Consider the following 23,727-nt stretch of genomic DNA (forward strand, 5'->3'; position numbering starts at 1 on the left):
TCAGTTCAAAATGCAGAAATCACCGGTCTTCTGTGTCCTTCGCGCTGGGAGTTGGAGACTGGAGCTGTTCCTATTCGGCCATCTTGCTCCGCCCTTGGTTGACAATTTTTATACCAATGTTTCATCAGGGATACTGGTCTGTAATTTTCTTGTACTATCTTTGTCTTATTTTTGGTGTCAGGGTCCTGCTGGCATCATAAAATGAGTCTAGAAGTCTTCTTCCTCATCAATGTTTGGAAAGATTTTGAAAATAATTTGTATTTGTTCTTTAAGTATTTGGTAGAATTCTCCATTGAAGCCATCTGGTTGTGGGCTTTTCTTTGTTGGAAGGTTTTTGGTTACTGATTCTATTTCCTTACTACTTATAGGTTATGTCCAGAATTTTTATTTCTTTATAACTCAGTCTTAGTAGGATATATGTTTGTAAAAATCTATCCATTTCTTCCAGATTATCCAATTGGTTGGTGTGTAATTATTCACAATAGCCTCCTATGATCCTTTTTGTTTCTGTGGCATCACTTGTAATGTCTCTTCTTTTGTTTCTAATTTTTGAAATATGAGTCTTCTCTTATTTTTTACTTAGTGTAGCTAAGGGTTGTAAATTTTGTTGATCTTTTAAAAAAACTGAAATTCTGTTAATATTTTAACCAAAGTTCTGTTATATTTTTCTTTTTCTATTTTCTATTTCATTTATTTCTGCTTTAATCTTTCTATTAAATTTTAGTTTAATTTGTTCTTTTAGTTTCCTGAAGGGTAAAGTCATATTGCTGATGAGCTCTTTCTTTGTTTTTCATATAGGTGTTTATTATTACAAGCTTTCCTCTTAGAATTGCTTTGCCTGAATCCCATGAGTTTTGGTATATTATGGTTTTATTTTCATTTGTCTCAATATATTTTCTGACTACCCTTGTGATTTCTTCTTTGAACCCTTGGTTGTTCAAGATTGTATTACTGAGTTTGCACATATTTGTGACTTTTTCAGTTTTCCTTTTACTATTGATTTCTAGCTTCATTCCGTTATTTATAGTCAGAAAACATACTTGATATGATTTTAATCTTTTTAATTTTGTTAAGACTTCTTTTGTGACTTTAAATGTAATCTATCTTAGAGAATGTTCTATATAACATAGAGATAGAGAAAGAGACAGAGATAGGTATCTGTTAGATCCCACTGGTCTATATTGTTGTTCAAGTCCTCTATTACCTATGGATCTTCTCTCTGGTTAATCTATTCATTATTGAAAGTGGAGCATTGAAATATCCTACTTTAATTGTGTTTCTATTTCTACTTTCAATTATGTCAATGTTTGCTTTATATATTTGAATACACTGCTGGTAGATGCACATATATTTATAGTTGTTATACCTTCCTAGTGAGTAGATCGTTTATCACTATATAAGCTCCTTCTTTGTTTCATGACAGTTTTTGACTTGAAGTCTATTTTATCTGATGTAATTATGGCCATATTCACTCTTTTAGTTACTATTTGTAAGGAATATCTTTTTCCCTCCTTTTACTTCTAGCCTATTTATGTCCTTATATCCACAGTGAATCTTTTGTAGACAATATATAGTTGGATCTTGTGTTTTAGTCCATCCAGCCATTAATGGATTAAATATTTTGATTATAAACTTTGATTGGGGAGTTTAATCCATTTACATTTAAGAAATTACTAATGGAGAAGGACTTATTACTATTTCATTAATTGGTTTCTGTATATCTTGTAGTTTTGTTTTTCGTTTATTCTGTTGGTACTCTCCTTTGTATTTTGTTGACGTTTGTAGTTACATACTAATATGGTTTGGCTGTGTCCCCCACTCAAATCTCATCTTCAATTTTCACTCCCATAATTCCCACATGTCATGAAAGGGACTCAATGGGAAGTCATTGAATCATGGTGGTGGATCTTTCCCTTGCTGTTCTCATGATAGTGAATAAGTCTCATGAGATCTGATGGTTTTAGGAAGAGGAGTTCCCCTGCACATGCTGTGTTTGCCTGCCGCCATGTAAGACGTCATTTTACTCCTCATTCACCTTCCACCATGATTGTGAGACCTCCCCACCCATGTGGAACTGTGAGTTAATTAAACCTCCTTCCTTTATAAATTGGCAATTCTTTGGTATGCCTTTATTAATTAGCAGCATGAGAACAGACATACTTTGATTCCTTTTCATTTCTTCTGTGCATCTTTTGTAGGTATTTTCTTTGTGTTTATAAGGAGGATTACATAAAAATCTTATAACAGTCTATTTTAAATTGATAACAATTTAACTTCAGGAACATACAAAAGCTGTTTTCCTTTGCATTTCACCCTATACACATCATATTTTGATGCCACAAAGTACATATTTTCATACTTTGTATTTTTTAACATAGTTTTATACTTATATTTTTACGCATTTATTTTTTAAATTCTGTATCAGAATTAGAAATTATTTACACACTATTGTAAGCATATTATATTCCAGGATTATGTATTTGTCTATATAGTTACTCCATCAGAGAGTAACTTTATTCATATGCTCTCATGTTGCTAACTAGCGTCCTTTCATTTCAACTTGACAGACTTCCTTTACCAATTCCTGTAATACAGGCCTGGAAGTGATCAGCTTCATCAGTTTTTATTTATCTAGCATGGTCTTTATTTCTCCTTTATTTTTAAAATTTATTTACTTTTAATTGATAAATTGTAATTGTATATATTTATGGGGTACAATGTGATTTTTAATCTATGTACTCATTGTCAAAATATTCAGTCAAGCTAATTATGGTATATATATTACCTCACTAACTTATTTTTTGTGGTGAGATTATTAAAATTATATTCTTTAAGCAATTATGGGATATATAGCACATTGTTATTAACCGTGCTCACCATGCAGGGCACTGAAACTTATTCCTCCATTTTAACTGAAACTTGGCACCCTTTAACCAATATCTCCTCTTTTCCTATCTCTCCCTCTACTCCTCAGCTTCTGGTTACCCCCTTTCTGTTATGTTTCTATGAGATCAACTGTTTTAGATTCCACATATAAGTGAGAACATCCACAGTATTTGTCTTTTTGTGCTGTCTTATTTTACTTAGCATAATGTCCTCCAGTTCCATCCATGATGTCACAAATCACAGAATTTTCTTCTTTTTAAAGGCTGTGTGGTATTACATATATATGTAATATAAATATATAAGATATATGTTTTATATATATATAAACAATTTCTTTATCCATTTATCTGTTGATTGCCACAGGGTCACTCCATATCTTGACTATACTTTTTTTTTTTTTTTTTTTTCTAGTTTTTCCTTATGTAAACATAAAACATTTGCATATATATTCTTTTTTTTTTTTTTTTTGGTGACAGGGCCTCTTGCCATCATCCAGGCTGAAATGCAGTGATGTCATCATGGCTTACTGCAGCCTTCAGTCCCTGAGCTCAGGCAATCCTCCTGACTCAACCTCCTGAGTAGCTGAAATTACAGGCACATGCCACCATACCTGGCTTCAAGAGATCCCAAAGTGCTGGGATTACAGGTGTGAGCCACTGTGCCCTGCTGTGGGGATACTTGGCTCATACAGCCCTGCTGTGGCTATTGGTAATAATGTTGAAATGAACATAGAAGTGTAGATGTCTTTTGATGTACTGATTTCAATTTTTTTGGATAGTACTCAGAGGTGGGGATGGTTGGATCCCATGGTAGTTCTATTTTTAGTTTTTTGAGGAACCTTCAACCTATTTTCCAAAATGGCTGTACTAATTTACATTTTAACCAAGGGTTCATTCATCTTTTTTTAAATCATAGCCATTCTAACAAGTGTGAAGTGATACTTCACTGTAGATTTTACTTTGCATTTCTCATATGATTAGAAATGTTGAGCATTTTTTCATATGTATGTTGGTCATTTGTATCCCTTTTTTTCACAAAATGTCTGTTCACATTGTTTGCCCACTTTTTAATTCAGTTATTTAGAGTTTTGCTATTGAGTTTCAGTTGCTTACATATTTTGGATATTAGCCTTTTATCAGCTATATGGTTTGCAAATATTTTCTAACAAATCCAAGGATTGTCTCTTCACTCTGTTCATTGTTTTCTTTGCTATGCAGGAGCTAGTTAGTTTAATGCATTCCTATTTATGACTTTTTGTATTTGTTAATTGAAACAAGGAGGTGAAAGATCTGTACACTGAAAACTATACAGCATTGCTGAAAAATTGGAAAGGGCACAAAAAATGGGAAGATATTTCATGTTCATGGATTAAAATAATTAATATTGTTAAAATGTCCATACTACCCAAAGTGATCCTATAAATTTATTGCAATTTTTATCAAAATTCCGATGTCTTTTTTCAGAGAAATAGAAAAAACAATTCTTAAATTACTATGGAACCAGAAAAGACTCCAAATCTTGAGCAGAAAGAACAAAGGTGGAGGCGTCACACTCCCTGATTTCGAAATGTAAAGCTATTGTAATCAATAGCTTTGACTACAGCATGGTACTGGCTAAAAAAACAGACATAGCAACCAATGGAACAGTACAGAAAGCCCAGAAATAAACCCAAGTGTTTATGGTCAATTGATTTTTGACAAAGGTATCAAGAACAGACAATGGAGAAAGAACAGTCTCTTCAATAAATGATGTTAGGAAAGTTTGATATCCACATATGGAAGAATGAAATTGGAGCCTTATCTCATGCCATATACAAAAATCTACTTAAAATGGTTTTTAAAAAGTTAAATGTAAGGCCTGCAACTATAAAGCTACTAGCAGGAAACATAGGGGAAAGCTCTGTGACATTGGCCTGGACATTGCTTTCTTGAATGAGTCGACTTCACTTTTGAAATATAGTTTTGCCAGATAAAGCAGTAGTCCCCACCGTTTTTGGCACCAGGGACCAGTTTTGTGGAAGACAGTTTTTCCATGGACCAGTGGGGCAGGGATGATTTTGGGATAACACTGTTCCACCTCAGATCATCAGACATTAGATTCCCATAAGGAGTGCACAGTCTAGATCCTATACATGCACAGTTCACAATAGGGTTTGTGCTCCTAAGAGAATCTAACATGGCCGTTCATCTGATGTGAGGTGGACCTTGGGCAGTAATGCTTGTTCACTTACCACTCACCTTTTGCTGTGCAGCCTGGTTCCTAACAAGCTATGGATTGGTACTGGTCTGTGGCCTCAGGGTTGGAGACCCCTGAGATAAACTATTCTTGATTGCAAGTTTTTAAGTATTCTTGGTTGGAAGGTGGGGTTTTTTTTCTCCATTTTTAGCACTTTGAATATGTCATTCCACCCCCTTCTGCCTTGTAAAGTTTTTACTGAGAAGCCTACTGATAATATTATAAGACTCCCTTGTATGTGATGAACCAATTTCTCTTGCTGTTTTCAAGTTTCGTTTTTTGACTTTGACTATTGATAGCTTGATTTTCATGAACTGTGGTATGGTCCTCTTTGGGTTTATTCTAGTTGGAGTCCTTTGAGCTTTTAAAATTGTGTATGGCTATTTCCTTCCTTCAATTTGGAGAATTGTCAGATATTATTTCTCCAGATCAGCTATCTTCCCCTTTCTCTCTTCTTCTCTGATCCCCATAATGCATATTTTCATCCCCTTGGCATTGTCCCATAATCTGTTCACTTTTTGAATTTTTTTTTATTTCTTTTTTATTCCTTTACTCAATAATTTCAAGTGACCTGTCTTTTAGTTCATTGATTATTTCCTCTTCTTCTTAATACAGCCTGCTACTGGACTCCTCCAGTGAACTTTTTAGTTCGGTTATTTTATTTTTCAGCTTCAGAACTTCTGTTTTTTATAGTTTCTATCTCTTTATTGATATGATTCTGTTCATGCATAGCTTTGCTGATTTTGTTTAGCTGTCTCTCTTGTAGTATTCTCTTGTGGTGCACTGAACTTTAATTTTTTTAAGTCTTTTCTGGCCATAGATTTCCATTTATTTGTTATTTCTCTCTCTAGATATTTATTTTGTTCCTTTAATTGGACCATGTTTCCCTGTTTCTTCATGTACCTTGTTATTTTTTAATGTAACTTGTGCATTTGAAAAAATAGCCACCTTTTCCAGCCTTTACAGACTGGTTTCTTACAGTGTAATACCACGTCAGTCAGCTCAGCTAGAGATTCTTGGGACCTCTCAACCCTTTTCTGGATATCCATCTTCCCTGGGCTTGTTGGTATATTTTCCAATTAGAAGGTCTGCTGATTTCTTCTTTATGAGCTTGTAATCTCTTGCTCTCTCTTGCATCTGTCTATGGTACTGCAGATTTTCTGGCACTGCGGCCAGCCTCTGAGCTCTCTAGTTTTCTAAAACCTTCAGCCATCCAAAGTGTTTCAGTTTTGTCTGTATTCCTAGTCAACTGAGACAGAAACCAGTCCCTTGAATAAGCCTCCCCACAAATCCAGAACATTGCATGTACTTTTTTACTTATTTCCTCCCGAGGGATAAGCAGTGAGCTGGGTGCTTTCTCTTGATTGCATTGAGCTGTGCTGGCCTCTGCCTGTGGCACTGGCAGATCTCCGCTGTTGCAACCAGCCTCTGAGCTCCTTTTTTCTCAGTGGCTCCCAGGCATTCAGAGTGCCAGTTTCCCGTCAGTGCTCCCAGTCAGTCGAGACATAAACTAGTCCCCCAGGCAGCCCCCCTGAAAAGCTGGAATGTTAGACGTACATTCCATTCTTCTCTTTTCTTCCCAAGGGAAAAGCCATGAATTGGGCTTTTTCTCCTGCACACACTGAGCCGTACTGGCTTAGGGGAAGGGCTGTCACAGTTGAGGTGAAATGGCTTTTCTTACCCATTTCAGCATAGCCATTCTTGGCATTAAACTTGCCTATGGTCCTGTGCCTTCTTAACTGGTTTCTGGAGTTCTCATAAAAGCTTCTGGATTACAAATTGCTGTTAAGTTGATGTCTTTGTGGGGAAACTGAGGTGTGGGGCTTCCTTTTCTGCCATCTAGTCAACATCACTTCTTCATGACAAGGAGTCTTAAAATTGGGATAGCAATTTTAGAATCTTGTCTCTTCACTGAATTTTATGTGCTCTGTACCTGAGGAGTTTTAGTAAATGGATTTATTAAAAACTCAAAAAATAAAGAGAGAAAAAGAAATGTGGGGAAAAGGTAAAATTTACAGAGCGTTTTAAGAAGTTTCATTTGTTATTGCCAAAACCAAATAATTTCAATATTTAGCTAAAGGCAAAGGAGCTAATTTAGTTAATTATGGCTCATCAATTCTGTGGAGTACTAGGCAGCCATTAAAAAACACTTGAAATTCTGCTAAGAGGGTTGATATTAAGTGTTTTTACCACAAAGAAAAAAAAAGAAAATGGTAATTATGTGAAGTGATAGATATGTTAATTAGCTGATGTGATTATTTCACTCTAGATATGTATATCAGATCAATTGTATACCATACACACACAATGTTTACTTGTTTGTTTCTTAATAAAGCTGAAAAACTATGGGAAAATATATGGCTAACAAAACAAATCTATGTCTCTCCCTCTGAAACTCCAGTAAAAAAAAAAGTATTACTTCAATGTGACAAATAGGAGAGAGGCATTGGCAGCTGCTGACAGTTTTCAGTAGATACTTTGGGACTGCAGTGTTTTGTTTTTTTTTGTTGTTGTTGTTGTTGTTGTTTTTGAGACAGAGTCTCTGTTGCCCAGGCTGGAATGCAGTAGCATGATCTCAGCTCACTGCAACCTCCACGTCCCAGGTTCAAATGATTCTCCTGCCTCAGCCTCCTGGGTAGCTTGGGATTATAGGCGACCACCACCACACCTGACTAATTTTTATATATTCAGTAGAGACGAGGTTTTGCCATGTTGGCCAGACTGGTCTCAAACTCCTCACCTCAAGCGATCCACCCGCCTCGGCCTCCCAGAGTGCTGGGATTACAGGTGTGGGTCACTGCGCCCAGCCTGCAGTGTATTCTGATTGTGGTAAATACCTAGCAAAGCAGAAGAACCTAAAACTTGACTGCTGGGTGAAAGAGGCCCAGCAGAAGATGCCAGATCCTAGCACAACTCAGGAATTTGGGGCACATGTTTTTCCGCATATGACCACGGAACGAGTTGATAATGAAGGAATGGCTGAACACCTGCATGTGAAACAGTAAGACCTCCATACCACTCCCTGCCCACCACAACCAGATGTCTGCACTGCCACTCCCTGCAGTGGTAGAACTAAGAGACTCTGACTCCAGGACATCAGGCACAACCCAGTCTGCACCGACACAGGGATGAGCGAAAACCCACATGCCACAGGAGAGCTTCAAGGCCTTCTCACCAGGGCACTCGGGAAGGCCTAACTTCCCTCAGGCAGGGGCTTCCCCTGTGTGGATGATGGCCGAGCTAGCAGACAGTCCTGCACGTATGAATATCTGGGGATCTCTCAGCTACTGCATTTCTGCCCAGATCCCCCAGTGGGAATCCCGTTAGTGTATGAACAGACCCTAGACACAGAAACACACATATTATAAACAATCAGCCACGAATTTGAGGAAGAGTCAAAATATGATAAACAGAGGCCAAGACAGAGAGCAGAAAGGACCCTGGAGGAAAGTGTGATGCATATGGCTGAAGAAAATGGAAATTAAAATGTGTTCTTGAAAAAGATACAAAGCATAGTTTCCAAGAGGAAAGAGAAGCTATGGTATCCAGGAAACAAGACCATGATGCTATATTTTAAATCCATAACAAGAAGGGGTTCTTGGAAATTTCAAAGAAATAAAAACAGTAACAGAAATTTAAAAACTCATGAGTCTTACAATGGAGAAAATTTCCAAGAAAAGGGGGAAAATCAGAAAAAATTTAGGCAAGAGTACTCAAGAAAAAAAGACAATTGAATTAGAATCCTTAGTGCTCAATTAATTGAAATCCCAGAGAAAAAGAAACACAGGAAAGGAAAAGTTGAAAAGAATAACAGTAACAAATTCTGCAGAATTAATGATATTCAGATTGCAGGGGTCAGTGAATGCCGCAGACAATGAGTGAAAAGAGCCCCTCCCAGCACTTGCCATCATGAAACTTCCGAGCAGGAAGGAGTAAGAAAGAATCCCCTAAGCCTGCAGAGGAAAAGCAGATACCATGCAGAAGATTGAGCCCCACTCTGGATCCAGGTGTCTCAGCTGAGCAGTTCCAAACTAGGAGACAGTGGCGTAACGGCTTAGCATTTTGAGGGACAGTTCTTTTCATCGTAGGTTCCTGTAGGCATCTATACTCACTGTCCAGTATAGTAGAATAAAAACATTCTTACATTTTGAAGGTCTCAAAAATCTTCCTCATATGCATCTTGTGTCAGAAAGTTTCTGGAAACTGGGTGCCACTAAGATACAGTGAATTAAAAACAAAAACAAACAAACACACAAAAATAGGTGAGGCCCAGCACAGTGGCTCACATCTGTAATCCCATCAATTTGGGAGGCTGAGGCGGGCAGATCACTGGAGCCCAGGAGTTCAAGACCAGCCTGGCCAACATGGCAAAACCCCATCTCCACTAAAAATACAAAAATTAGCCCGGCGTGGTGGCAGTGCCTGTAGTCCCAGCTACTCAGGAGGCTGAGGCAGGAAAATCACTGGAACCCGAGATCACACCACTGCACTTCAACCTGGGCGACAGAGTGAGACTCTGACTCAAAAAAAAAAAGAAAAGAAAACCCCACACAAAACAGGCGGAATATCCAGAAAACAAGGATCAGAACTGAATTGAGGGAAAGGGAATTTCCAGGAAATGCAATTAAGATATACACATGTACCCTAGAACTTAAAGTATAACAATAAAAAAAAAAGAAAAGAAGCTAGAAAACAAATCAGTTATCAAGTTCAGGGAAAACAAAAAGGTAGTTTAGAAATTTTAATTATGATATACATTATACATCTCAGCAGGAGAAAATTCCTGCTGAAGAGAACTTCTATTTTTCATAATTTTGATGTCTACTATAGCTAAATATGTATAACTAAATAGTAAATATTAATTTAAATCTTTTGCTATAATTTTTTGGAAAATGGAGAGGAAAAGTGTGAGTCTGTGTGTGTGTGTCTGTGTGTCTCTCAAAGAATCAAATCCTCGTCTTCTGGAGTAGGACGCTAATACCTAACATGGAAAAATCAAGAAACAGTACAATAAGCTTCTTATTTAGAAAAATGGAATAAATAACAAAAAAAAAAGTGTGAAGTGGTTACTGCTGGAGAGAGGGTGGTGGACAAGAAATTGCTTGTTTTTTGACTCAGCTTTGTGGGGTTATTTACTTTCTGTTATGTCCATGTTTTATGTAAAATTTATTACAGAATTTTAGAGGTATAGGAGGTTATACTGTAACAGAAAAGAAAAAATTATTTTTAGAAGAAAAAGTAGACTAGAAAAGCATGCCAATTGTTAGTAGTTTGAGTATTAATAAAGTGATTATGTTCTTCCTTTTATACATATTTTTTAACTTTTTTTGGCAATAAATGTGTATTACTCATAAAAACTAAAAGGAGACTTTTTTTTTTTTTTGAGATGGAGTCTTGCTCAGTTGCCCAGGCTGCAGTGCAGTGGCGCGATCTCAGCTCACTGCAACCTCTGCCTCCTGGGTTCACGCCATTCTCCTGCCTCAGCCTCCCGAATAACTGAGACTATAGGTGCCTGTCACCATGCCCGGCTAATTTTTTTTCTTTTTTTTTGTATTTTTAGTAGAGTCGGGGTTTCACCATGTTGGCCAGGATGGTCTTGATCTCCTGACCTCATGAGCCACCCGCCTCGGCCTCCCAAAGTGCTGGGATTACAGGCGTGAGCCAGCGCACCCAGCCTAAAAGGATACTTTTTACACACACACACACACACACACACACACACACACACACACACACACACTCTCTCTCTCTCTCTCTCTCTCGCTCTCTCCCCCCCCCCATTGTCTCTCTCCCCCTTTCTGTCTCCTGTATACGTGGTATACATGGTGCAAGCATGAGTTAATAAACCAGAGAGCACCAAGGTCAGAGTTGCAGTGGCAGACGCGGGGTGTTGCAGACACCATTCCTGTGACGGGCCCTTGGAAGGCCAGGAAGTACTTAGACTGGAGGTGCAGACTTGGCTCTGAGCTGCTCCAGAGCAGGACAGCTCTCATCATATGATATTCATCAGATTCATTCTTTTTTTTTTGTTTTCTTTTCTTTTTTCTGAGACACAGTCTTGCTCCATCACCCAGGCTGGAGTGCAGTGGTGTGATCTCGGCTCACTGCAATCTCCGCTTCCCAGGTTCAAGCAACTCTCCTGCATCAGCCTCCTGAGTAGCTGGGACTACAAGTGCCCACCACCATGCTCAGCCCATTCTTTGCATATACTCAGCACTGCTCTACACACAATGTCCTTTAAATGAAATTTAATCAATGAGAGTGAATGAATAAAAACTTTCACCCTAATGAGGAGAGGAGAGTAGGATTATGTAGTCCTTCGGAAACAAAGAAATGGAATTAGTGGATTCAGTTTTACAGACAAAACAGATTTCACGTTCAGCAATTAGACCTGCCCAGTATTCATGAGCTGGCTTTAGAAGCTGTGTGTCTTTCACTGTTGAAGGCTGTGAGCAGGAGATGGATTTCTGCTGTGGTTGGGGGGCTAATGTCCATACACTGATCTAATGTCCCATATACTAAAAAACTTCGTTGCGATTCTGGATCAAGATGTGTCCACCTGTAGACCATTAGATAGTCTTGGCTGTGGCTGCTCTGGAACATGAACATGCAGTCAGGGAAGCAAACCTAAGTCAGGTCAGGGTGAGGTCTGAGCTGAACCCATCAGCTCTTCCTCTGTGTGATCACAATTCACGGCAGCCCATCCTGTTCCGGAGGGAATTGTTCTTCTTACATTTAATGAAGGGCTGTGGGTCTCCTTCTCTTGTGTGACAGGGAAGTTTACCAACTCTCCAGACTTGCCTGGAGTCCCTGGAAAATATGAGCTCCCTGCTCATAGGGGTCTTTGGGGTGTCTATGAGCAACACTGTGCTACCTCCAGGCCACTCCTTGGACATCCGCTGGTCTCTCGCATCACAACCTCCCCTGCCTGCATGGGAGGACCTGGAAAGGGAACTGGCCATCTAACAACCTTCTTGGAGTACCACCTTCCGCATGCAGGTCCTGCCCCAGCACAGTCACCCTGACACTGCCTGCCTTTCTTTCTTTATACTTCGTAGATATCTCTAGGGTCACAGATTGATTTACAGAAGAAGAAGCGGCGAGCGCCAGCTCCCCCTCCACCACAGCCACCACCACCAAGTCCCCTGATCCCCAGCCGCACTGAAGATAAGGAGGAGAACAGGAAGAGCACAATGGGTGAGTGAGGCTTGGCCTGCCGTCTGCATGCGGGGATGCTTGCTGTGTCCTAGAATGTCACCTCTGATGTGAATTCCTGCAGTGGCCTCATCCATAATGGCATTAACCCAAAAAATATTAATGCTAAAGAAAGAAGGGCTGGAAAGAAATAATTGCAAGTTCACTTCATATCTTACTAGCAGTATTTCGTGGACATTATGTGAGTATTTAGGAGGTGGGGGATGGTGGAAATGGGGAAACGGTTGTCGGAGCCCGGAGAGGGTGAAAATGGAAAGCCTGTGAGTGTGAGTGTGTGATGTGTCACTGATGACAAAAGGAGAAGTTCCTAAGGTGACATCGTGGAAGCTGCTTTGAAGGACATCTGGCATTTCAAAGAGATCTGAGGCCACAGGTGATATATAGACAAGTTGACATCAGCTCAGTAATTTTTAGGCCATCCTGTTTGAAATTGATCTCCACTTATATTTCCTGATACACATTTAGCAAAGACCCTGATCTTCTTTGAGAAAAAGAGAGCCCAGAGGAAAGAAGATGGACTCATACTATCTGTGGGCAGAAAGAGACCTATTAGATCATCATCACCCACCCCTGTGGAGAGAAGCTGAATGATGGCACTCTCCAGGTCCAGGGGAGTCAGGGGTTCATTTTATTTATTTATTTATTTATTTATCTATTTATTTATTTATTTATTTATTTATTTATGTATTTATTTAATTATTTAAGACGGAGTCTCGCTCTGTTGCCCAGGCTGGAGTGCAGTGGCCAGATCTCAGCTCACTGCAAGCTCCGCCTCCCGGGTTTATGCCATTCTCCTGCCTCAGCCTCCCGAGTAGCTGGGACTACAGGCGCCCGCCACCTCGCCCGGCTAGTTTTTTGTATTTTTTAGTAGAGACGGGGTTTCACAGTGTTAGCCAGGATGGTCTCGATCTCCTGACCTCATGATCCACCCGTCTCGGCCTCCCAAAGTGCTGGGATTACAGGCTTGAGCCACCGCGCCCGGCCGGTTCATTTTATTTTTAAATCATTCAGCATTGGTTATTTCACTTATGTAGGAACAAAAATGGCTCTTTCAGAGAGTGGCTGGAAAATGGCAGCCTAGGAGTCACACCCTCCTGAGAGCCCCGAGAATGGCATGTGTCAGTGCTCATGCCGAAGCCACCAGCACTCACAGGCCACTCACCATGCCCTTTAGCACACCCAGGCAGCCGCGCATTGTGCCTTTGCCCTAAGGTCTGCAGCTGCACGAGGGAAAGTCCGCCCAGGATAAGTGACTGCCTTGGCAGTTTCTGGACCTTTAGTGAGAGCTCCATGGCAGTTTGTCAGCGTCTTTCCCCTTAGTCAGTTCCCCGCTTTTAATGTGTTAGCATTTCAGCCTGGGAGTCAGTTACCCTAAGAAGCAGTAACCTGTATTGCATGTCTCCTCATCCCCTTTCCCAAAGGATTGAAAGAAAACATTGTCAGCAGATCATTAAAATAAACCGGTTTTCTCCTATTTCATGAAGAGCCCCCCCTTCTCCCTTCCAAGCTCTCTCCCCATTTTTTGTAAAGGGACAAAAGCCCCTGGTTTAAATCTTAAGTGGCATCCACTGTAAACGGCGGTATGTGTTTGGGTCACGCTGATCCCTAGGCCAGTCACTTCAACCCAGGGCAGGACCCCCTGACTCCGTCCTGGAGGCCTGAGTCCTTGTGTCCCATGTGCTTGGGACACAACATCCCCACCCTCTCTACAACTCAGGACATTCTTCAAAACAAACTTGGAGAACTGTTACCCTAAACAACCAAAGGGGTTGAAAAGTATAAATGGATTCAGGAGATAAGTTAAATGAATGCTTCATCTAGCCAGAGTAGGTCAGTGACTCTAGAAAAGCAACAAGAATAGGCTAAAAACAGATCTATGAACCTGAAAAAGACTAACATGAATAAAAGGAGTTCCTTTAAACTTGACAAAGCTCTTTAGGGGGTGTTGAAGGATAGTTTTCAAGCCCAGCATTTATGTAGTTGTGTCTGTTAAAAAGAAATTGCAACCAGGCATGTCTTTCCAAACTGCTCCAATGATAGAACACCACGTATGTAAAATGTTAAAGTGTGAGTGTGGCTGGATGTGGTTGGTGCCAGATGAGAATGGATTAGGTGCTGGATAAGACTGGATCCGGTGTTAGGTGTGGCTGGATCTGGTGTTGAGTGCAGCTGGATCTGGTTCCCAGTGAGGTTGGATTTGGTGCCTGGTGAGTGATGGCTTAGCTTAACCTGCTGAAGTAACTCCCTGTTGATTCCGTATAGGTGGTGGACGGCAGGTGCCACAAAAGCCTCCCAGAGGCACTGCTCGGGGTCCACCCCAGTTAGTGCTCCCCCCACCCCCGCCCTACCCACCTCCTGACTCAGATGTGGTGGAGCCTCTCAGCTTTCCCGGGGAAGGCACTGGTTCCGAGGCCTCAGACCAGAGACCCAAACGTATGTTCCTCTTGCTTCATTCTGACTGTGTTGACTGTTCATTTCTCTCAGCACTATGATGTCAGGGCTGGGTTTCCAGATTTTCCATCCTTGTCTTTGGATGTGTGTGCCTTTCCTTCTCAGCTCTTGTTTCCCAATGCTGAATGCAGTGTGTCTGATTTCACAGAGAACGCACTCTGGAGAATTTAACCAGGAAATCATGCCTATCTGTGGTCAGACTTCAGCTAAACACACACCTTGTGGTTGTAGGGATGTCAGCTAGGAGCCAGTGTTCTGATACTAGAATGAACCTCAGAGTGTCTGTAGAGAGAGACAGCTGTCCGGCACAGCCGTCATGTGATCTGGATGGTGGGCTGACTCAGGCAGGCTGTGGGCACACCTGCAGAGGTCGCACTGGAGAGCTGGGGAGACGTCCTTCGTAAGGTAGCCTTGGAACTCTGTGGCCAGCGGCCAAGCATGAGTACTGCTTGTCTATGGAAAAGGAAACTGAGGTATGAGAAGGGGAAGCAGGTCACTTTGAGTGTACTAATAGCCAGAATGAAACTCCTGCTTTGCTTCTGTTTCCTGGCACACCCTGTTTGAGATGAGGCTCTCCTTGTTTCCTGGGGTTCTTTTGGACTTTAAAAAGTAGGGATAGCATTCCCACCTCCAGACAGGCATAGTTTTATACACTTACTCTCTATACTCCATGGCATTATGGTCATATTGGGCCTGCGTTTGGACCGCTTCAGTATGTCTTAGCTGTGCGGCGACACTTCCTGATAAAGCAAGCACCATCCTGGGCTGTGTACACGGAGCAGCACAATGTCACTGTGCATGCAGTCGGGAGCCCTGCTGGTGCCCACATGAGTGTGCACAGCCTTCTGGTTAGGAAGTTCATAACTTTTTTTGCCACTGGACCGCTTTATCTTTTTCTGTCTTCTTTCGAAATGATGAAAGCTGCCTGCCAGCTTCTGGGTAAAGAAGATAATTGTTGGATTACTTATCGAATTTCTCTAGGCATAATAATCCTGATTCATTTTATCTTTCTTCACAAGTACCTCTTTTCCACCCTTAAAATATGTTTGATCATCTTGACATTCAACATGCTTCCGAATGCAAATGAATTTTTTAGGGCATTCAGAAAGGAAGGGTTAGTTAGGCTTATCAGTCAGAAAGACAGCAGCCATGGCGTGGATGGCTCCAGAGCCATTTCATCTCCGAAGACAGTGGGTTTTAAGCCCCACACACCAAGGCCATGAGAGTCGGTGCTCTCTCCTGCGGCCGATGCCCTCACCTACAGAATCTCCTCCCTGTGGGAAAAAGTGAGGGAAAAATAGCTGGATGAAAGCTAAAAATAGCTGGGTGCAAACTTGCAGACCCTCGCTTCCTCCTGGGTTCCCTGTGTGTTGGGGGCACTCACTGTGCAGGTGCAGTATCTGCTGGGACAATGTGCCGACAAGATGTGGGAGGGGTACTGACCAAGGCTGCGGCAGGCTTGAGGCATCAGGCTTCATCCTGCATCTCTGCAGAGCTGTGGAACCTCCCCACCCGCTGCCCTTAGACCTTCGGACAGGTCTGAGCCGGAAGGAGAGCGAAGTGGCAAAGAGAAGACCAGACTCACCTTCATCTTGCCTTGTGGCTCTATTTCCTCCCTGTGCCCTCTGCCAGCTCCATACTAGTTCATTCCCGCAGGTCCATGCACCTGGGGCTTCCTTTGCCCTCAGCATCATAATTCGCCTTCTGCCTCCTCTTCCCCGTCACACCCACAGCAATGGAGTACGGGGAAGAGGAGTTTGGGACAGGGAGGCCGAAGGAGGCGTCAGATGGAGTACACCAATTTCATCTCCCCCTCCCCTGCAGACCAGCCGGGCGCCTTGCCCTTCTTGGGACTCAGAGTCTCCCCTCCCTCTGCTGCTCCGCTCCAGCCCGCGCTCTTGGCTGCCGGCGCACCACAAGTTCCAGCATCCACCTCCGAGCTTTTATGTTGCTAATTAGCAGAACCAGCCTGCTCATTGTTTATGGCTTTACAAACCAGGATTCCCCGCCCAAGCAGGCAGAATGCAACTTGCCTTCAGGACTTAAAAAAGTTAAGGAAAATGAATCTTTTCTTTTCATGTGTTGTATCTTTTTACCAAATGTTGAAATTTGGGTGATCCTTCCACCCATCCCCAGCGAGGCACAGGCTTTTGGCACCTGAGTGCTGGGTGTGAATGTGCGTCCCTGTGGCCCATGTTCACCCCTGCGCTCCTGAGCAAACTTCTGGCTGTTTTTGGCTGTGTGGAAGCTCAGTGGAGACGTTTTAATGCCAGCTATAAGCACTTGCCTATCTCCTCTTGAGTTCAGTTTTAAAACTATGTTCCTCACATAACAAACACTGTGTTTATAGGGGAGCTTACCCTGAGTACCTACGAGGCCTAGTCGGTCCACCAGGCATCTCACAGAAGCTCTCTCACTGCTTCGTAGGGTATGCACAGTCACCATGGGGAAACTGAGGCAGGAGACCTTACCACCATAAGCAGTATAGAGGGGTTTCTCTTTATGGGATCTCGGACTCTCAATGTGTGCTTCATCCATCACCCTGTACTTCTCTCCTGCTGCTGCAGAGACTCCCAGGGGACACTGTGGCTTTCACCTCCATTGTGATTTCTACAGCAGATGGTATACTCCTCTTAGGCTGTTAAAAAGGGGAAATACACTTTTTTGAAAACTAGTGTCCACTAACCTTCATAAGATAAAAAGATTCAAAAAGCTAATGGATAATGGATTTGTGTGCAGATTTAAGAAGACGAGGAGAAGACATAAATAGGTCCTATACAACTTCACCCTTTATTTTATCTCTTCAACTCTGAGCCATTCTGTTCCAGCCATTCCCCTGTCTCCTCTCTGACCTCTGTAAGATCTTGACCCACTCACAGGCCTGATGACTTTGCTGGGGTCTCAATAGGCTACTGCCAGCCTCTCTTCCACAGCCAGCCTCCTGCCAGCCTGCCTGGAACTCAGCCCAAGCACGAAGCCCTCACTCCCATTTTGATGCTGAAACTGTTGTTAGTACTTGATACTCGGTCATGAAAACCACATTTACCTGGAACAAAGGCCAAATGGAGAAGACTGTGTGCTCAGATGTTCAGTGCCACTTATGTGTGGGGCTTCTGAACTCTTGTGAACAAATACATGGTTTGTATCAAGAGTTCAGAAGAGGTGGAGCAACCACCTGCCCGGGTGTATGTGACTGTAAGAGGCCACCTCTTGGCAGCCAGCTCTGCAGCTCACTGAGCCCATGTGCAGGTTGCTCTCAGCTCCCTACCTGCTCAAGCCACAGCTGCACAGGGCAAGTTCTCTGTGCACGCCCTGTGGCCATCTCAGGTACCTATCTCTGGCAAGCCTCTCACTCCCTCCAGTGGGAATTCCTCCCACTACCCTCTAGGCATTTGTCCTTTACCGTACTCACCATACCATATTACACACACCTGTTATGTGCCTCCTCTACTAGTTCGAGCTGTTGATACTTGGAGGCTTAACTGTTTTATCCATATTTGTATCCGTCCTTCAGATTGGTGCCTGACACATAGCATAAATTTACTAAAGAAATATACCAGAATTTATCTCACCATGTGAATTGTAGGTATCAAATTATGGTGGAATATGCTATTCTGTTCAGCTTCATTAAACATGTTTTCCAGGCTAAAGAGCATCTAGTACCCAGCATTTTAGGTCTGTCTATAGGACACCCCTCAAAAGAGTTAACACTGCATCAAAGGCCTGTTGCAGTTACACTTGAGAAAGATGTGAAGATCTCCGTGGATTTCAGCATCCAGCCTTGGTTTCTTCTTGAGTGGTTTCTGGGTCTGGCCTTGCTTCTGGGATGCCTTCAGTTGTGTGTTGGCCTCTCTGAAGTGGCTCTCAGTGATTCCCACCTCCTGTGTTCACCTCCTAGCCTCTTGTAGTCTCCTGCCATAAATGCGCACTGTACTTAGTGACTCCTATCTAAGGAATAGAATATGGCAAAGGTAGTGGGATGTCACTTCTTACATCCAAGTTTAGGGTTGAAAGGGACTGTGGTCTCCATCTTGGGCACCCTCTCTCACTTGCTTATTCTGAGGAAAGCCAGCCACCATGCTGTGAGCTGCTCTGTGGAGACCCATATGGCAAGGAGTTGATGGAGACTTCAGCCAACAGGCAGTGAGGAACTCAGGCCCTTTGTCCACTGATCATGAGCCTAGAAACCTGCCAACAGCCACTTGAGTGAATTGGGGGCAGATCTGTCCCCAGTAGAGCCTACAGATGAGACCATAGCCCTGATTGGCACCTGGATTGTAGCCTGGTGAGAGGCCATGAGTCAGAGGCACCCAGCAAAGCCATGCTCAGATTCTAGACTCACAGAAACTATGGAATAGTCGATGCTTATTGTTTTAAGCCTCTAAATTTTGGGATAATTTGTTCTGCAGCAATAGATAACTCAAACAAGTTTCAAGTAAGCAAAACCCATCTCAAATCTACTTCAACAGTTAAGGAATGTGTTATCTCATGGAACAGGAACCCCAGAGTGGAGTAGCATTCAATGTTAGTTGAATCTGAAGCCCAGGTTGTCATTAAGGGTCTTGGTTCTTCCCAATTCTTCTCTATATCATATTTGGGGTCGGCTTTCCCCTAAGACTGGGAGCAACGGGTCTGTGGCTGTTCCAAGTATCATATCCAGACACTAGAATTTTCATAAGAGGAAGACAGACTGTAACTCTTTTAATAGTTTTGTAGGAGAAAGGAAACCTTTCCCAGAACACCCCCACACACACACTAAAGAGTTCCTCTCATGTTTCATTGACTACAGTTGAGTAATACACTGAGCCAATTCTTTGGCAAGAATGGAATGACCTTAGATGAGCCAGGCCCATCTGGCAGATGTGGATGGGGTCAGCTTTCTCTGAGGTACGTGGAAGTCACTGGTCAATGCTGGAGTTCTGTTAACTTGGAAGTATGGGTGATGTATGCTATGTGAACAGCCAGCAGTGTGCACTACACATGGGTTGCAGCCTTCAGTTTGATTTTAGTCTGGAGCATGAAGGATGTGTGATGAGTAGGTACAGAGAGGATGGTGAGCCAATGTTGAAGAGCAAGTGGGTGATTTGGCTCAAAAACAGTAAGGCCAAGCATCAGAAAGTCAAAAGTCACCAAAGAACCGTCCTCCTCGAGGGATGATTTCAGTGCAGAACTGGCCACTTCAAATCTAGCCTCCACCTACACTTCTCATTTTCTGCTTTTCCAGAGCAGAAGAGCTATTGTAAATGCTCCTAGCAGTAGAATATGCCTATTCAGTGTTCAGGAACTAAGGCATCTGCTTTCTTGATAATCTTTGTAGTAAGAGGTGTGTTCATCATACGAATCTGAAGAATACTGGATCTCACTTGAAATTACTTCCAGCTGTAGAAAGCATAATCTTGTCTCTTCCAGAGTTAGTTTACAGTGGACAAAGTGCAGCCTTTTTAAAGGCAACATATAGGGCAAGTGTGAAGGTGTGTGTGGCCAAAGAACAAACTCGTGCTCCCTGCTGTCACCTTGTATAGAACTGAGATTTCTGTTGCCTGGTCCAGGCTGTCCATGTCTTCCTGGCTGTCATGGTCAGGACAACTTGCAGAGTCTGAGTTGATAAATACCACACATATAGGAGAAGGGCTATTAAGGTATGTAACCTCTCAAAGCCGCATGTCACAAAGGGCATCACTAGTAGGATTTTGGTGTGTGTTTGATGTTTCCCAGCATGGTTTTAAGAACAGTGGAAGAATGGCTCCCTGGTATGTGGTCTTTAATCATGTTTTTTCTTGTTAATAAGAATTTGCGTTACACTTTAGATATCTAATCATGTACACAGATGCTTTATGTGCATGTCTAAACCAATACAGTTGTGTGCATATGGATTTTTCCTCATAACTTTCTAATCAGCTTGCTTTCTGCCGACATTTGATTTCAGTTGAACCTTCATTGTGAATCACCATAATGGAGCCTATTCCCTTAGTGAATTGTTTATTTACAAGATTTGCAGTGTGGATTATAATTAGGCTATTAACAAGTTATGAATTATCTATTTCAATTAGCAGACCTTGGAGATTTAAAGATCAATGCATATGGAGCTCAAATTACAGATTCTCTATTTACTTTACATTTTTAAAATGAAAATATTCAGTGACTGTCATTTTCTTACACATTTTTCTACAACAGGCTTGAGCAAATAAACCTTTCCTTGGGCATACATTTACAGGGTAATTGACAAAAGATCAAAAGGTATAAAGGAAAGATAGGTCATTGTCTCCTGTTCTAAGTGACCCCCCCACAAGGGATACTATTTCTAGCTAATTGATTTTAAATTTGTGACCAAGTGTCCAATTCTAAAGAACTTTAAGGAAACTCTGAAACAGGGAAATAAAATGAGAGGAATGAACTATCTATTTTGAATTAGAAGAGAGTATCTTGAGTTTGATCAATGCAAAAATAATAATAAGAATGATTTATATTGTAAGCAAGTGATCCAGCAGAGGAGCTACGAATCTAGAAATACTTGTGACACAGCTTGAAATATTTGGTGGCTATAATCCTATCTCTACATTTGGGGACCAGATGCTCACTAAGGGCTGCTGGCTTGGTGAACAGCCATGTGCTGCTTGAGCAGAGGGCATGGAACTGGAGAAGGCAGGACAGGAATTTGGCTGATGCCCCTTAGGTTGGGACCAGTCCTCATTAGAGTCTCCTAATGCCTTATTCTCAAATTTGAGCCCAAACTAAGTACTTTTCCTATTTCAAAACAAAGCAGTTAATTCTAAAGCTTGTGACACAACCACAGTTCTGTGCGTCCTGTTTGTCGTGGGAATCACCTGTGAAACACTACAGGTGTGGAGCTCAGAGCAAGCCCTGGGAAGCATTCTTGCCCTTGGCTGGTGTTTATTTGCCACTTTCCTTCCCTGGCAGGAGAGCCAGCCACACAGCTGTTCCTGCTGCCACGGGACAGGCATGGCATCCAGGAAAACAGGAAGTGGGTCGGGAGCAAATGGGCCTTTTCATAAAATGGAAGGAAATCGTCAACTGTGGGAGCAGAATCTGTCCCTACTCAAAAGTACATTAGAAAAATACAGAACTGAACTTTTAGCCTGTTATTATTGTACCTTGAAAGCCATTAAATCAACCCAGCGTAGACTACAGATTGGATGCAGCTTAGAAGTAGTGAGAATCACAATAGCTCTATATATAGCTTTTTTAAAAAAACCTTATGAGCCTATTTCTTTTTGCTAATTACTTCTTAGTCTTTGATTTACAAGGTACAATGTCCCTAACTTGAGAGATAATTAAAGAACTTAGTGACAACTCAATGGAACAGAACAGCACTTTGCCAGCTCATAAAAGCAGATTGTTAAAATTTCAGGAATTTTGCAAACCAATGGCTGAACAGACCCACTATTAAAAAGTAAATTATACAGACATACAATTAAATAAATAATATTAAAAACAGAGGTATCAAATACTAAAAACTCATCACTTCCTAATTATTTTAGTACATTTCATTACTATTTCGATGTTGTTGAGGTTGTTTACATATATCAGATCTGTAGGATTCAATGCTATAGAATAGTAAAAATATGTCACAGTGCACTACTGCACATCTCTTCCCAGCACCGCATTCAGTGACTGATGTCAATAGCGGAAATCAACCATTGAGAAACTATTTATAGCATAGGAATTAGCAAATGTTATAAATCAGGTATTGATTGGTCTTATTAATTGTCTAGATGTAAGACAGTGATTGGGAAATGTAATAATGCAGGTTAAATAGAAAAGTATGTCATATCTGTAGCCAATACATTGTGAATAGCAGAAAAAATTGAATTGTACCTCCATTTTCCAAAAACCATGATCAATTCAGCCAAGTCATTCATGGGATTGACAGATGAGTAAAATTCCAACATACATCTTTCTGGTTTTATTTTCATCTTACTGTCTGATGCCATCATGTTGAAGTTATACTTGTTTGTTAACAGTAATAATTGACTGGCTACAGATTAAAGAATCTAGGAAAAATTAATGAAAGCATTCTATGAGAATCAACTGGTAATACAGAATTCATAAAAAATAGTATTGTGCATTTTATTACTTATAAATTTTGTGCTACTTATCCTTTATATAAGTAAAACTGATTATAACTATTTATAACTTTTTCCTCCAAAGAGCTGGTTAGTAACCATTTACCAACATACCACTCCAAAGTAGTAACAAATATGAATAGAAATAGTGAAAAGAAGTAAAATTATTTAGTTAAGAAACCTGAGAACAGATTTCTTTGATTTTCATGAGTCAGTGCTGAAGCCCTAAGCTGATGCAAATCAACACAACTGTATCTTGTTTCCTGGAGCTTTAACTTGTAGCATGAACTCAGGTTAGGCATAAAAACCATGTTTAAGAACTTCTTTTTGGGTTTATGTAAATTTAAGTCCTTCCCAGAAATAAGGCATAAACATCTTGGTATTTCAAGAATGGTTTGAAGTTGTTATTAAATATCATTACCTTGTTTTACTAGTTAAGAAGTAAATAGGGATTCTGACTCAGGCATTCCCTTATGACAATAGTCTTCTAAACTGTTTGTCTTAGGAGGTTTTGGGTGATAATGTGCACTCAGGCATGACCCTTCTTTATTTTAATCCCTCTCTCCCAAGGCCTTCCGAGATTTAAAGCTACTCTCATGTAATAGCCCTTTGCACCGCAGGTCAGTCTCCCACTAGAAAAAACAGCAGCACTCAGGAGTTTGCTCCACAGGTACTTGCAGTAGATGTCCATCTCCAATTCAGTAAATCAACCAGTATTCTCTAAGTTTATATGTGGGGCCTGCCCAGTGTCACCGTTATCAAGATGGGATATACTGATCTGCAACTGAGGGCATCACAAAGCCATATTATCTGTTTTCCTCTGGAGTTTTACAAGTAACTTAGACTTTTTTTCAAG

At 41.4% G+C, this 23,727-nt stretch overlaps 1 protein-coding gene across 4 annotated transcripts in view; it reads left to right on the plus strand.

The window, feature by feature from the left end:
- COBL (cordon-bleu WH2 repeat protein) overlaps positions 1-23,727 on the plus strand; it is a 208,826-nt gene that overhangs the window by 126,989 nt on the left and 58,110 nt on the right. For 2 of the 4 annotated variants that reach the window (XM_011947522.1, XM_011947523.1), the window contains exons 6-7: positions 12,180-12,318; positions 14,599-14,769. In XM_011947522.1, coding sequence (XP_011802912.1) covers positions 12,180-12,318; positions 14,599-14,769 — 310 coding nt within the window. The remainder of the gene's footprint in view (positions 1-12,179; positions 12,319-14,598; positions 14,770-23,727) is intronic. The other 2 variants (XM_011947524.1, XM_011947525.1) reach the window with 1 other exon arrangement.

Source organism: Colobus angolensis, unplaced genomic scaffold (genome assembly GCF_000951035.1).
Source record: "Colobus angolensis palliatus isolate OR3802 unplaced genomic scaffold, Cang.pa_1.0 Scaffold268, whole genome shotgun sequence".
Lineage (NCBI taxonomy): Eukaryota > Metazoa > Chordata > Mammalia > Primates > Cercopithecidae > Colobus > Colobus angolensis.